Source organism: Magallana gigas, chromosome 4 (assembly GCF_963853765.1).
Source record: "Magallana gigas chromosome 4, xbMagGiga1.1, whole genome shotgun sequence".
Classification (NCBI taxonomy): Eukaryota; Metazoa; Mollusca; class Bivalvia; order Ostreida; family Ostreidae; genus Magallana; species Magallana gigas.
The window spans coordinates 15,866,931-15,883,642 of NC_088856.1; the positions used below are offsets into that span (position 1 = coordinate 15,866,931).

At 31.7% G+C, this 16,712-nt stretch overlaps 1 protein-coding gene and 1 long non-coding RNA gene across 2 annotated transcripts; one reads left to right on the top strand and one right to left on the bottom strand.

Annotated features, from left to right (window-relative positions):
- Positions 1–474: 474 nt before the first annotated feature.
- Positions 475–1,570, top strand: LOC136274357 (uncharacterized). Its single transcript, XR_010712655.1, has 3 exons — positions 475–609; positions 1,130–1,241; positions 1,358–1,570. It is a non-coding gene; the product is annotated as an uncharacterized lncRNA (long non-coding RNA).
- Positions 1,571–10,608: 9,038 nt separating this feature from the next.
- On the bottom strand, positions 10,609–14,127 carry LOC136274495 (uncharacterized). Its single transcript, XM_066081445.1, has 8 exons — positions 13,939–14,127; positions 13,742–13,827; positions 13,147–13,380; positions 12,786–12,902; positions 12,445–12,543; positions 11,886–12,000; positions 11,491–11,611; positions 10,609–11,013 (listed from the first exon to the last, which is right to left on the bottom strand). The coding sequence occupies exons 1-8, from the start codon at positions 14,085–14,087 to the stop codon at positions 10,735–10,737; spliced, it is 1,200 nt and encodes a 399-aa protein (XP_065937517.1). The 5' UTR covers positions 14,088–14,127; the 3' UTR covers positions 10,609–10,734.
- Positions 14,128–16,712: the final 2,585 nt, after the last annotated feature.

Here is a 16,712-nt window from a genome sequence, read left to right on the forward strand (position 1 = left end):
TTTGATATAGTCAGACGCTTTAATTACTTTCAATTTTAGATTCAACGAACGAAAATAAAATCATACATGTAAACGTTTAATGCTTATTATTAAGTGATTATCATTTTGATTATTCAATCCAGTACAAATAGACAGCAAACATGTTATTCGGTAGGCTACAGTTGTATTATGTCTATTCTTTAAATTTGAAAACAGATTGTTACAGTCTATATTCAAATTTTTTCTCTCCCTCTCAGTTTTTCTTTTACAGTTTTCTGTAATATAGTTTATCTTCTTAACAAAAGGCTTCTTTTTATATTAGAATAGAAGATTTTTTGGATAAAAGCACAATGATTTCGTTCTCAATAATAACGGTTAATATATTATTGTTTAATAATCAAAGTTGATTTATTTTGGTAATGATACATTATTATTGTGGAATAGTTCTGCTAATATCATTAGTTTCACAGGCATCAACTGCGTTAATGTTGCCTTTACATTTGGTATTTCTGTTTTAGATAAGGACAACATCGGTCTTCTATGCTGTACAAACCTTATAATAGGAATCATTTCAGGAATTGGACTAATGTTTTTATGTACAAAGAGGCACAAAGCAGAGAATTATGAAAGGTTTGTAAAGAAGAGAGGATCTTTGAACATAACCAATTTGTAAGAAAATGTTGGTTCCACTTGAAAATCAATAACTGTTCTGTTTTGAAAAAAAATATGTGTGCTGCAGTGTACAATTATTTTTTTAAGAAATTGAAATCTTTTAAAATTAATTTTTCTATGAATGTTAAAAAGCATGATTGCAAAATAAAATTGGTGCAGTATTTAACAGTTTACTTAGAATACATACTTTTTGATATAGAAGAAACGTTTTTTTTTATTATTATAATAACGAAGCTTTTGAATATATGTGTTAAGCATTTGTTATCACTTCAAACTTTTGTCTGAATTTGATATGTTTCATATTCCATTTTAGAAGGCGACGCATTGTACTCAAATAACTTAGTTTATAATGAACTAAAAAATATATCTTTGTGTCATCAAAATACTTTATATTTAAAATTTGTTCTCTGCTTTCCAATTCTTTTTTTTACAAACAAATAATAATATGAAATTGATTAAATATTGTATGATCTTTTAGTGCGCAAATGTCGCTAGCGATTAATGAAGAATATACTCGGTTTTCAACCGAAAACAGACTACAAAGACATCACCTTCCACGATCAAGCAGATTAATAGAAAGAAATTGCCAGGTAAACGGATTTTATAACGATTTGCAGAAGTTAGTAAAAAAATTGAAGTAAGGAATATATTTTTTGTTTCATCTGTCATATTTTACTAAGACATTAATTATTATTTTATATTCTAGAGAAACATACGATGTCCAGAGCCAGTTTACGTGAACAAACGCGATGACTATTTAGACCCAGAATTTCACAAAAGGGATTCAAACTATCTTAAACCGATCCATTGTAATGATGAAAATAGTTACCTAGACCGAGAACAGAAGGGTTATTATATGAATACATGTACAGACAAAAGGCAATGCATTCAGAATTCACTTGAGGATTATCTGGAGCCACGAAATAAATTTAGTAAATAAAGTGTATGAAAATTTTGTATTAGGATTATCTTATTAATTAAGATTATAATTGTAAATCATATTCAATAGTGAATACTGCTTCCTCAATATTTTTAAAGAGAGGAATATGAAACATGTTACATGTACATATTTTATTCTATTAATTTATTTAACAGCGTTCTATTGTTGTATGCATTTATAGTCATCATGGTAACTAATGGATATTTCCAAATAAAAAAATATATTTCCGAATAAAAAGGAAATGATTGCAAAAAAAATAAAAATAAAAAAAATAATTTGGATAAAAAAATTAATCTATAAATCAGTGTTCTTTTATAATTATAAATACCGGTATATCAATAAATATCACAAAAACTAATGGAGATTTTCAATTCAAAAACAAATTTATTTCCGCATAAAAAGGAACTGATTTGAACAAAAAAAATAGTTTGAGTGCCTGATTTTTCAAAAGGAAATCTGAAACAAATTCCAATCTGGTCTTTGAATTGTAGTTGATTTTTGTTTCACTTCTTTCAAACTGTTTTAATGAATTCTGTATAAAGAAAATCAAACATCAAACAAACAGTTTAAATTTATCTATTATTTACTCAATTCATCTGTAATCAGCAAATGCATTGTATGTTTTACGATTAATAAATCTGTTCTTCATTATTTATAAAATATATTTCTTGATGTATTCTAGTTAGGCAAATTGATAGTGCTTTTTTAATTGATGAAACAAATGGTGCAAATAGAGCAAATTAGCTGTTCAAATTTCTAAAATATCTTACCAATATTCTCCTGTCATTGTGATAACAATATTTATTGATATAATATTATCATTTATCATGAAACCTAAGCACTTGATAATTAAAACGATGATTTCAAATAAAATATACATTTTGAAGTCTTTACCGAGAGGAACGATCAATAAAAAGTCTTACGTATATGTCTACGTATTTTGTGAAGACATTTATAATACGATGATGACAGAAGTAATCCAAATGGTAAAGTGTTAAGGTTTCTGAGATAATCTGCGCGTTTTAAATGAATGTGCATGTGAAATAATTTAAAAAAAGTATAATTATCTGAAAGGTGCTACAAATAACGAACTGAAGTGTTAAAAAATAAACTCGTAAAGTGAATATGTTATAAAGCTCATATCCAATAGTTCTTTAACGTTAAATGCGTATTATATATTAAAACTAGAGCCGAGCTCGTTGCAAAGCAACGAGTAGGTCTTCCGTTGCAACTTCGTGTCGCGAAAGGATTGTTCATCAGTCTGATTAAAACCACCTCCTTCTCACACTTGTCAGAGCCTGACAGACCCTGTATTGATAAAAGGTCATCTTTACACGACCATTTTTTCTTACCAATTAGAGCTTTAGAAAGTGATTGGAACTCTTCAAACGGAGACAAACAAATTAATTCATGCCTGTTTTCTATGTAACTTCTAGACTAAGTATTAAAAAAAGTTGCACCACTCATTAAACAGATAAAGGCATATCTTCGGTAAATAGAAGTATAATTAGATTGTATGCAAATGTGGAGGTCAAATGGAAATGATCTGTTATTGATACAGGTCTATCAGACCCTGACGAGTGTAAAGAGAAGGGAAATGGTTTTAATGAGACTGGACTATCAATATGATAATAGTAAGTTCAAAGAATCGAAAACGAGACTCAATTTCAAAGTATTATCTTTATACCAGGCAAGTTTTTTGTTTAATTTACTTCACGTTTAGGATAACTTTAAAAAGAACATCATATATGTACATGTATATAATCAATTTAATTATAATAAAAGTGTGTGTGTGGCGGTGGGGGGGGGGGGTGCCCCAAAAATCAATTTTCTAAACATTACCTTAAGGGAAATTTTGGTTGTGAGAAAGGGGGCGAGGGCAGTGCTCCCACTGGACCATCTAAAAGGTACTGTTAGCAAGATCACACATGATACCCACGTTAAGAAAAAAATCATAACTCGCGTATTTCTCTATTAGAGAATAATGGATGCTTCTTTTTCTTTTAGTGATTCAAACAAGACAGGGTATATTTACAGATCACAAGCAACTTTTATGTCAAACTTTAGCTTTTACTCATTTCCATTAATACAAGATATGACACAGACAGGAATTAAGCATTGTTTAATATGACTTTGAACTTGCACAACTGACCCTGGATCAAGTTCATGACAAGTCATCGGTCATAAGGAATCTTTTATTTATATGAAATAGAAACTCCCCATGTTTCTCCTTAAATGACTTAGGGACAAATCATTATACACTCTCAGGTCATAAGCAATCTTTGTGTGAAGTAAGAAATTCCAAAGTGCACCGGAAACAAATTTTGCACTTTTCCTGCCAGTGACCTTTTCCTTTGTCCTAATGACCTTGGGTTAAGGTCATGACGCTTTGTCAGGTAATAAGTAATATTTTTATGAAGTAAGAACTTCCAATGTTTCTCCATCAGAAAGATATAGACCGGACACGAATTTTGCACAAACAGACAGACGGACGGACAAGGTGATTTGTATCCCCCCCCCCAATTAATTTTCGTGGGGTATAAAAATCCTTTTCGCCCGTTTTATGCGGCACAAAAACGACGTATATTTTTCAATTATTTTTATCATATCACATATAAATATTCATGTAAATGTATGATATGTATGCACATTTGAGTTCTTCTCATCATCGTCGGAAAGGATAGGAAACCCTTGGGTTCCAATGATGTTTTTTCATTGGCATTTGTCAATTTGCATCACTAAATGATTTCCAAGTGGTAAGGTATCAAAGCTTTTGAGAAGTTAGATACTGAATTTCTATAGATCTAAATTTTAGGTTAAGAAAAACGTCAATTAGTTTGCATTACAACCTCATACTACACAACTTTAATGATTTTTTCTATCAATGTGTATATAACAGTTAGTATAATCCACAAGAACACTTATCTATCGCAATTAAGTGCATACATTTTTGGGAGGCAAACATGTCGCAAAATTATAGTATGCATGTCAATTGAACTATGGTCTTTCAAAGAAATAACAATCTGTCGACACTTGCAGTACTCTGATGATTTCTATGACGACCGACTATATTGCATAATGTAGTCGTTTATCATTACTTCTAATCCTGAGAACAAATTTTATTTTAAACTTTTAGCTTATAATATCAGAGACATAAATAACTTATTAAGTTATTTATGTCTCTGATAATTATAGAAGTTTAGCGTGTTCAACAGGTTAATTTTTTAGCCACATTCTCAGATTACGATATCACACCTTTAGTGTGACGATGATTGACATCCAATATTTAGATACTTATTGTTTAACAATTGACCACTGCAGTGAAAGCACCTTTCCATATGTTACTCAATTATATAACAATTGCTGATCTGCAGCCCGGGGGGCAATATTTTGAACTCATGTGCGCTGAAGCGACACGAGAATTTCGGTCGCAGGTGTAGCGGATTGAAATAGCGTAGACTGTCCGAATAAACACACGGGTGGGAAAGTGACACACATTGAGGAGTACAAATGTTAAGTCGTCGCCAAAAATTGATTTTCGCCACATTTTGAAAAAAATAAAACACTTGCACTGTGATCATGTAACCGATAAAATCTAAACCAAACGTGTTTAAAAACTCATGTGAACATTCTTAAAATAATCACTGAATCCCTAAATCCGGACAATTCTTTTATCGTGTCATCCTCTATCGCATGTGTTAATTCGATATTTGATTTTTTATCCTGCCTTGAACGCTTGGAGAGTGTTTTATTTTTTAAATTCTGCTTTCTCTCTCTCTCTCTCTCTCTCTCTCTCTCTCTCTCTCTCTCTCTCTCTCTCTTTCTTTCTCTCGTTTTTGTGCAACCCTACGTCAACTACTTTCTACGATATCTGTAAAATCTCTCAGCAGTATTTAGCGGAAATATACGTGGGTAAAAAAAAAAAAATTAAGTTGAAACACAAGTCAATCTTACATATACCGGTCAAAATCTCGAATAAACAAATAGTTTAGATCGTACAAAATATCAATAAACATGCGCGTGTGATAACGTACATGTAGAAGAACACGAAGCTACCGCAGATCACTTGTCAACTCGCGCAGGATTTCCTTGTCTATGTGCGAGGGGTAATCATCCTTTTTTTACTTTGTGGTTTTTCGTTGTTAATCTAAAACATTACTAGTATAATTTTTAGAACATTTTAGACTTAAAAATTCACCATTGATGTACATCTGACGATGTTTCAGATTTGGAATAATATATCACTTTTATCAATTTTTAGAACGACTCCTAAATTTATATTCCATATGTTTAATTAAATAAATTGAAGATGAACAATTTTTTAGAACATAAAATAAAAACAGTTCTCGTATATAAACTCAAACAAGTGTATCATGTTATTTGATAACCGCTGACCTCTAGGTAGTGCAGCAGCGACCGATCTCCTCGGCCGCGGATGAGGGATCGGATAACTTACGTAATGGTAAAACACACATAGAGAGCTCAGAACCCAGGAAGGTTTAAAATGTTTGCAGTATGACGACTAAACTCTAATAAATATAAGTTTTTTTTCCCTTAAATCCCACAGTTGATCTATCTGTCTGATACTGCTTCAGCTTGAGAATCGCATTGCTTTAATGAATTAACAGAGCGATTTCTTAATTGACACTTTATCGTTAAATTCAAATTAAGAAGTGTAAGCTTTCATGTGTAGTCAATATTAAAACGATTCTTTTGTTTGCGGCTAAATAAAATCACAATTAACAGACGCGACTCTTGTGTATAAGATACCTGCTGACCGCTAGGTAGTCCAGCTGCGACCATGGCGACCGATTTTCTCGGCCGCGGGCGAGGGATGAGTTACGTAATGACGCACACAACTAAGAATTGAGGTCGATTTGAAATGCTTGCAGCAAAATGACCCAAATCTTTTTCATGGAAGTTATTTTTTTTTAAATCCATTTTATGTATCTCACTAGATAAGAAAGGGAACGTTTATATTTACTCGGTTTTTTTTCTTAACGGTTGTCCACTATAAGAACTAAACAGAGGTGACTCCAAAAAAAAAAGGCTGTAAGAAAAACATGTACACATATACTTTAAAGACACTTTTTCTAATTAATTAAAGTATCGTATATGTTGGTACATTTGTACACTTCTAGCTGTTAATTTATGTCCGTTATACGCACGAATACTATTCATAACTTGCCAAATGAAAACAGGTACATGTTAACAAGACAAGCTTTTTACACTCATGTTATGCATTACCGGTACAAACTAATTTTGTAACGACATTGATAACACCATAATAAACAACTTTTATATCGACAGCTATAACAAAATATTAACCATTTTTGAGTTATAAAGCGAAGACTTTTAAGGGCTCTAGACCCCTAATTTTAAGGGCCAGCCCTTTTTCAATGGTGTCAAGTGAAAGCCCTCGATATTTTGCACATATTTTGTCCTGTATGTATTCAGAGAAAATATTAAACTAAAGAGCTACGAGACAAAAACACAACCAAAAATCAGCATTTTTGAAGCACAAAATTCAAATTAATTCTTTGAAACTTTAAAGGGGGAAAATTGTAAAAATAAAATTTGGAGGACAACGTTCAAAGTATCTATTTTCAAGATTTGTGACTTTGTAACACATGCTATGGGCGGTTTCAGAGCCTTTGCGTGCACAGGAATGCCTATATTTTCTTGAAAAGGGGTAATAACTCGGTACCGGAAGTGTTGATTTCAACAATTTTCCATAAATATTGAGAAATAGTAACTACCAATCAGCCCTGAAAATTTGAACTTTATAGGACAACAAACAAGCAAGATATTTGAGTTTTAAAAAACGTCTAGAACAAAAAAAAGAATAAAAAGAATTATCAACAGAATCAGTACAAGTTTTCCGTTGAAAACGGAAGACCTTAATAAGAAATTATATAGTACTTTATCTATGCTGTGTTTTTTCGCACCTTTGCGCAGAAATCTATGCATCTGCTAATATGTTTTAATGTGCGACCGTTGGGGCGAGCGCAGCATGTGATCAAACAATGAATTGTGATAAATCAATGAAAAAAAAATTAACAACGTAAATAAATTTGATTGCAAAATAAAATAAAACACACCTATTTTTTCAGTAAATTTACATTATTCATAGTTTATAAGATTTATTATTTATTTATATATAAATAGAACAATAGTTCAATCTCAAATACAATGTTGTTGAATAATAAAGATTTAAATATAAATGTTCATAGCACTCCATCTCCTCTTTTAAAGTGATTGTAACGTACGTCAGTTCATTCCCTTTTTTGCAGAAGACATTTTTTCTTAAACTTACATTCAAAAATTGACTTATCATATAACCCCCCCCCCCCATCCCACCATGTTAAAAAAAAAAAATTCAATTTACACATAGAAAATCGACTTATTATGGAGTTGCCTCCTCCACTTATAAAAAATTAATGTTTATTTTTTTTTAATTTACGCTTAAAAATATTTGCTTATCATATTAAAATAACATGGTGCCCCGCCCCCCCCCCCCCCCCCCCGTTTGTATATAAATGGAAGTGAAAATAAAGAAACCATTGAACTGCTAAAGAGCTGAAGGATTAGAATTTTCATGATTTTTTTTTCTTTTTGCTTGCAAAGATTTTTTGGATCAGGCTGACATCTACCCATCCACCCACCCACCCCCTTTTAAAAAAAGACGATGCTACGTGTACGTTCCAGCAATTTACCAAAATTTTTGTGAATAAAATAAATGTGAGCATTCATCCAAATGAGTGCAATTTACAACTGTCTCCTGTATCTGAAGAAATGTCCTTATTCTTCAGCTGTTCTTTAGCTTAGCCTTTGTAAGATTTTGAGAGGATTTTGGTCATTTCAGCATTTACAATAACTTCAATTAGAGTAATTTCCCCTTATCAGTGCTTATTGTGACGTCAAAGCTGACGTTGGTAAAGTGTTGCCTGACTCTTTAAAACTCCCATGAGAAATAAAAGTACGCGAAGTATATTGTTTTATTTACTTAAAAAAGCATGATGTTCTTAAAATTACACATTACACACATGCTTCTCAAAAGTTGTACTTTGATTCTCGCGAGAACGTGAAGTTGGAAACCATTGGTACTATGAATTGTGGGTCAAAATTTACTGACGCCGAAAAAATCTATCGGATCAATGTGTAAACCTTTGTGACGTCACTCGATTATTTTTGATTGAGAGTGTACTGACGTGAACTTTAGAGGTAGCATTGACTGTATGTCGTATACATCGTTATTGTTTTTATATTGTCTTGCTGATTCTCGTGAGAGTGTGAAGTGATAAAAATTGCCATGATTACAGGGAACTACTGGGACGATTAAAACAATGCATTACTGGTCCGATTTACTGACGCCAAAAAAATCCGTTGAATGAATGTGCAACTATTCCGAATTTTCTATTCACACATGCCTTGCCGGTAGAGCAAGGCATGTGTGTATGTATATTGCAGTTAATATAACGTCAGGCAATAATAAAATGCGTCTTTTCTCAATGATATTTCTGAACAAAAATGAACCATGCAGGAACTTTTACACAACCTCTCAAAAAATTTAGGTTGATGACCTACATTTTTTCTGTTCATCGGTTAGTTGATTTACTTCTTAATATTACAATTACATTAGAGGAAAAAATCTATTTCGGAATATTTAATACGTCAGTTTTTCACCTCACCCCAAAAAGTTCCCTTTACTTTCTGTTATATCTGGGGATTTCGTGCCCAAATTTTAAAATGCCCCAGTAAAATAAGGAAGTCGAGGATAACGTATTTTTTTTTATTGATTTTTACTCGCCATAAACAGATTAACATTACATAATTTTTTTTATAAGAAATCTGTTGTGGAAATGAATTGGGTCTGCCGTCCTTAATATCTGCATTGGAAATCTGCGACGTTCAAATTTCATAAAACACGTCAAATGTGATCACGGCGTATGATCACAAGAAAACGTCATTACACGTTTAAAAAAGATTTATGATTGTAAGATACCTATTTGATCTCAAATAGTTTCCTTGCAAAGTTTCTGGCATTATGATTCTAACCGCGGTCACCGCACCATGCAAATATTTTTTATGGTTCTTCCATCTATTATTCATATCCCTGACAAAACGCGAATATATTAGCTTAATAGCGAGTATACAGAACTATTTTACACAAATTAACATCAAAATTAGTATAAATAATAACATTAAACCAGTTTATTTGTTATCGTCGGTCGTATAACACACCAGACCGTGCAGCCAAATCATCGGGAATACCGTGCAAACGCGCGACATTAAATTTGTTTGCATGGACCGCCGGTATTCGAGAATAACGATCCAATGCTTAAATAAAATATGTTGAAAAATTAGGGAGAGTAGTCTTGACTTGGGGTGAGTTGGACTAAAGAACTTGACCAACAAACCATTAAAAATGGCCTAGTCTCAAAAAGTTTTGATTTTGTTATATGTTGTTTTCTGGAATGTCTAATTTCAGGATCTGTTTTTCTTTTTTCAATGGCGTCAATATTTTTCTCGAATGACAACTTCAAAGTTGGTGTCATAATTTTTTTAATTCGCCCGTCATAACGTCATGCCTAGTATATATACGTGTATTATACAAATTGGCTGGCGGACGAGTTGACTGGCGGCAACTTGTCTCAAGGGCGACATGCTCTGTGAGTGATTTGTCCAGTATTTGTGTAAATCGCAAAAATACCATTGTTATTATATCTTTATTTGATTTTTTTAATTTCAAACTGAAAACTAATACGCATGTAAATATGTATTTAATGGGGGGTTTTTTTTTGGGGGGGGGTGGTTTGGGTTGTTTTTTTTAGAAAAGTGAGTGTTTTTAAGGAGCCAAACTTGGATATCATGACATTTGATTGATAGAATAGATTCCACAGATTTAAAAGAAAGATTGTATGCGTGTGAAAACTGGATATATGATCGTTTTTATATACTTTGTTACAAACACTATTATGCTTTAAATTGCGATGAAAAAATGGCAAAAAGTCACGCTTATTTATTGTTCATTTGCATAGAAAACAAATTTGGCCTAGACGAAAAGAGGGAGTAAATCAAATTGCTTTGTTTCTTTTTTTCAGAACGAAACACTGTCCATTTGGTTCATTTTTCATTTGTTTTTAATTGTCGATCACAAACCCCTCAGATCCCTCTCCTGTTACTTCTACATACGAACGGTCTACGTTCACTGGACTCGTCTGCATGTAATCTCCATTGTCTTTGTCCACTTGCTGATCAGACTGTGTTTTGGAAATAAACTGAGCATGATCATACATGCTTTCATCATTTGTGTCCGTGTCAAAAGCATCGTTTAGATGATCATAATCAATGTTCGTGCATTTTGATTTCATATGTTGTGTTACTTTGCCATAATTGTTGCTGACACTTCTACGAGAATACTACATAAAAGGAAATAATGAAAATAGTAAACTGTTTAGAATATGGTTTCTAACAATTTTAGCGGTAATTAAAGTTTCTGGCAACAATATATGAAATTTTTCCTGTTATTTATTACAATTTTAATACACGTGCCTCGTTTTTACATGTACTTTACCAACACTAATATTTGATATAATACAAGTTGTCGTTATTCCTATTTTTTTTTTTCACAACGCGCAATTTTTATCAAATTAAAAGTTGTTGCAATAATGTTTGTCTTTCTCACTTTCCTAAACATTCAATCACCAATTGTCGCAAGCTAAAGCAAACGTTACACTTATTATGTTATGTATGCACTTACATATTTCCTACTGGATTGAAATCCAGTTTTAACATATGGATATTCGAATTCAAAATCCAACCAAAAGGTAAACGCTTTATGTGACTACAAAAAGAAATATATTATCAAGTAAATGTTTTAAAGTACAAGATCTCACCAAGTTTGGTTGGATTTCTGAGTATTCTTCACTTTGGGACGCGTTTGTGATATTGAATTGATCAGAAATTATGTGATTCTTATTGTAAGCAGGGTTTTCCAAAGAGTGCTCTTCGGCCAGTCTGAAAGTTAAAATAATAAAAACATTTCAAAAAATTACAACGCATCGATCTTATTTTGAATTTTCCAGTCCATAACTTTGTTTTCAATTAACATAGTGGATTATACTGAAAAATACAGATTCCAGTTATTTCATTAAAAGAAAAGAAAATTATATTGATGACCTTAACTACATGTACTTTCAGATGGCGATGATATCAAAGAAGAGCTTTGAATGTTATGCTTGATACCAGTACAATACTAGTATAATGTAAAATATCTGAAAGGTAAACTCACTGAGAACGCAAATGTATTCTTAGTTTTTGGAGAAGAAATACAAAGAGTAAAGCAAGAACTGCTCCGATGATCATCCCTCCTATCCCCGATGCTGCTATGTAGCTTACTGATATTTCTATGATAAAGGTGATAGAATTAAGAATTTATGTCAATGGTGTGGTTTAGAAAATATGATTAGACATTATTATTATATTTACTGAGCCAATTAAAAAGTTTTGTTTCCCCAGTGGAGAAAATTTGTCTGCATGTTTTAGTTGTTTAGACATTTTCTTCCTATTGTGAAATAAGACCAAAATATTATTTTAGATAAAATCGAGTATGCATGATGAATTTCTGTACGCATAGCTTGCAAAAAATCATTATCAATAGCTAATGATACGGACGATAAAAATTTCATTTCAGCAACAATATAAATGACAACAACGAAAATCATAACAAAAAATAAAGATAAAAAAAACCAATCCATTAAATGGAGAATAGAGAATGTTTAGACAAATCTAAATACATAGTAGAGGTAGAATGAACCAGTCTTGATTAAACACGAATTGCTAAAACAGACCTTCTGTTGATGTTGATGCTGTTGAGGAGTCTTTTAACGTGGAGGGATTTTCTGCCGTGATTGAACTCACAGTTGACGTCAACGGACAGGGTTTCGAAGCTAAAACATATATATTCTTTAATTCAATATTTCAAGTTTAATCAGTACATCAGAAAACATAAAAAAGAATGCAAGCTGAAAAAATCTAAAGTAACTTTTTTACTTATATTTGATATGTTTTTACATGTATATCTTTGTTTAACTCTTATCGGCACATTTATTTTACATTTATTATTAAAAATGTGTAAAAAGTGCATTATAGTTAGAATGTTCATAACGGTTTTTAAAATGTATACAATTACTAGGTAAAGATTCTTGGGATGCAGCTATAGCTGAAGTCGTAATTTCTGCTGGATAGGTTGAATTGTCTGTTTTTGTTGCTGGTCTTGTGGAGGCTGTACTTGAAATGCTACTGCTATCTACATATTAAGCAATTTTTGAATAGGAAATATATTGTTTACAACATATTATTAATCACAAAGTGGAAATTATATTACATTACTTGCAATGATTCTGTTGATAGAGAAAGTATTATGGCCTTTTAAATCGAACACGCTGTCAATATTGCAGTTAATAACAATGTTCTGACTTTACCATGTGGTCACTAACAAATAAATGGCACTATGCTATTTTGTTTAAAACATTATAAACGTAAAAAGTTACCAATGCACGATTCGTCCTTTGCAGCTTGTTGAGATATATTGCCTTCATCCGCGGTAAACATGCAGTCAAATTCTATTACTTTCAATATACAATCTTCAACAGAACAAACAACGTCGTTCAATTTTGTTGTCAATGTTTTGTTGATATGGAAATTCATATTATAATCAACACATGCCACGTATTCGGGATTGGTGGTATATTTTCCTTTGCACCACACTGAACTTTCTATTGTTCCTAAAAATAAAGGAAATTCAGGAAGCTTTATGATGAAAAGTAATAAGAAAAAAATCTCATTTGACCAACCGAGCCGTGTAGCGATTCAGACGCATAACATTAAACTTATTGACGATGAAAAAAGATTTTATTCATACTTTGTTTCTTTTTTTATAAAAGTGTTCGAGGTAAAACGAATACTCAGTATTGCCTCATCCGAACCAAAACTATTTTGTTTATCAAAATATATAGCTTTTGAATCAGAAGTAAAATTACAAAAAATATTTAAGAAAATGTAAAAAAAAAAAAAAAAAAAGAAAAGAAAAAAAACAAACAAACAAAAAACAAACAAACAAAAAACTGTAACCTAGACAAGACATACGTTGCTTAGATTCCAATAGCTTATAAGGACACATTTTCTCCTTTAGAAGTGCATGAATTGTAAGAGCTTGTTCCATGCACATTTCACTGAAAATGTAGAAAAAAAAGTTAAACCCTTTTCAATATTTAATTTTTGTTTAAAAAAATATATATATAATAATATTTTTAAAACTATTTTTGAAATGAATTAGAGCTAACCTTTCAAAACTGTGTACAAAGTCTTTGTAACAGACGAGAACCAACAAAACATACGTAAAGCTGATGTTGGGTACTATACCAAAAAAATTAAAAATATATATGTATCCTTTAAACAAACACAATTCTTCAGGTATTAAATGCAGAAACATTAAACATATAGAATATAAAGTTTTAAATGCTAAAATACACGCATTTGAATCATAATTACTTAATTCAAATAACAACACCTAAACACTTATTAATAAATCAAGGAACAACAATTCATAATTGATAACAAAAAAAGGGGATTTTGAATTACTTCATACACTACTGGCTTTAAAAACCCCTGTCCGTATGAAAATCCCCTGTCTTCTCCTATCATCTCCTGTGTTTTCACTGTCACCATCTGTACATCCCCTGTGTGCCACTGTACAGAGCCCTTGTATACCCTGTCATCCCCTGTGCGCCACTGTAAGCCCCTGTCACCCCCTGTACGCCCCTGTCATCCCCTGTAAGCCACTGTATACCCCTGTGAATGCACCTGACATCCACTGTACGGCTTTTGACTGGGTTTTTTCAATATTATTTTCTTAATTCAACTATTAACATATGTTATCTTTTGAGCTATAAGTCAATATTTGCACTCAACAGCACCGAAGCACAAGACACACTGTTATCGTTATTTTAGAAATTGCATGTTTAAGTTGATAATTTATTGATACTTAAATAGTCATGCTAACAGCTAAAGGTCTTACGCAAGGAAATAGCCAATCAAACTGAATTGTAGTTCCATATATATAGAGACAATTTCTTTTCTTTCTTCCTTTTTTGGCACCTTATTTTAGGCCTAAAGTATTGATTTTGGACTCAGTGGCTAGGAGAATTATTACTTGTCACACTAATTTCAATGGAACTATTTTTTTAGATGCGCATGATGCAACTTCCTTGATGGTGCTGAGCCTCTTTGTCAACATGTGGAACCCACGTGTACTTGGGGGTAAGTATGTTTACTCTCAATTATCTCTCTTAGAAACCGCATAAGGCGTTATTTTTCTGATCTAAAAATTTAACTAAAATTTCTCTTTCATGAATTATATGCTGAGAGTATAGTTAATTAATTAACTGAATTAAAGCTATATAGTAACATATAGTGACATTAATTCCTTGTGTGAGACCTAAAGATTTGAGATTCACTGAGTGGTAAACCTCAGGTGAGGGCGGGGATTATTTTAATATTAGGTGTGAAAGCCCTCAGGGCATGTAGTACTTTAGAGCTCATAAACATCGCTACTCCCTTAAATTATGTTGGAAAAACAGAGGAAAAATACAATATAAAGTGAATTTTTTATATATTTAAATTGTCTACAGATATATTTATATATATATATATATATATATATATATATATATATATATATATATATATATATATATATATATATATATATATATATATATATACCCTTTACTTATGATTATCTTAAACCTATGAATCATATAATTCTTGGTGATAAACAATACAAGAGAAACTAAGATAAAGCGCTGCACATGGTTTTTAAATCTTGTATTTATCTAAACATATAGGTGCGCACTAAAACCAAAAAATCAGTGAAAAATATTGAATTTATAATCAGCCATGTAACGATAGAGTTACACCTTTCTTCTTTTTTTAAGCCAAGGTCTTGGATATATCTTTATTAATTTCCCGTGAATAACAGAATAAAGCTTCAATAGCTTATATACGTTTACCTAAGAATTTTTTTTAGTATGTTTGATTGGTATGTTTCTGACCGGCTTATTGGACTCTTGACTTAAATTTCAACTGATGATTAATATTTATTCTCATAATCAATTTCATTAATTTCTAAAATCTAATTTTCATATCTCTTTTACTGCAAAGTGTTAATTAATTGCCGATGAACAGAAATCTGCCGCCAAGGTCAGAACATGTAAATATGTTTTTTATACATGTTGGAGGTTATATAGATATTGAGAAAAAAAAAACCTGATTAACCATGACAGAGATTGTGTGAGAAATTGTGTGTGTGTGTGTGGGGGGGGGGGGAGAGAGACAGAGAGAGAGAGAGAGAGAGAGAGTGTGTGTGTGTGTGTGTGTGTGTGTGTGTGTGTGTGTGTGTGTGTGCATTGATTTTAATATAATAAGTAAACATGCAATCCTTATTTCATTACCTATTCTTTATCATTCCGTGGCCCTGGTCATAACATACACAACATACATGTCATTGCAGAACTAGTGTTTTCTATATACATGTAGCCTAATATCCTAAGGAGTTTATAAAGATACTGAGAGAGAGAGAAAGAGAGAGAGAGTGAGAGAAAGAGAGAGAGATTGAATTGATCTTTTAAAAGGTACTATTAGTTTACCTTGCATTTAACTTCCTAATAAGTAAACATGCAATCCTAATTAATTTTCATAACCAATTCTCTATAATTCTTTAGATTAACTTAGAACTGTCAAATTAATTTTTATTTCATCAATATTTTATTCTACACCAGATCAATTGATCATAAAAATTGAAAACATAATTAACAATTAGCTTTTTGAAGCTACAGTTTTCAAAGGAGAGGATGTTGACATTTTTTCACTCGGTTATGGGTTATTATAATTGCTAATGTACACAGCCCTTCTTGTCAATTTGCAGTGCACGGTAGCAAGATCGGAAAAAAAAGATGAAAGACAAACGTGTACATGTATATATACACACACTTCCTAAGATCTTACTGGTCGGTCAGGGATTATATAATAGCTATATACTGTATACAGCCCTTCTTGA

Bases quoted from the DNA above. Each gene is read 5' to 3' on its own strand.
- LOC136274495 (XM_066081445.1), bottom strand. From the start codon at position 14,087: ATGTTTCTGCATTTAATACCTGAAGAATTGTGTTTGTTTAAAGGATAC. The intron at 12,544-12,785 runs GTAATTGTATAC...TATATGTTTTAG, and splicing joins ATCCCAAGAATCTTTACCTA to CTTCGAAACCCTGTCCGTTG. The intron at 11,612-11,885 runs GTGAGTTTACCT...TTTAACTTTCAG, and splicing joins AGAATACATTTGCGTTCTCA to ACTGGCCGAAGAGCACTCTT.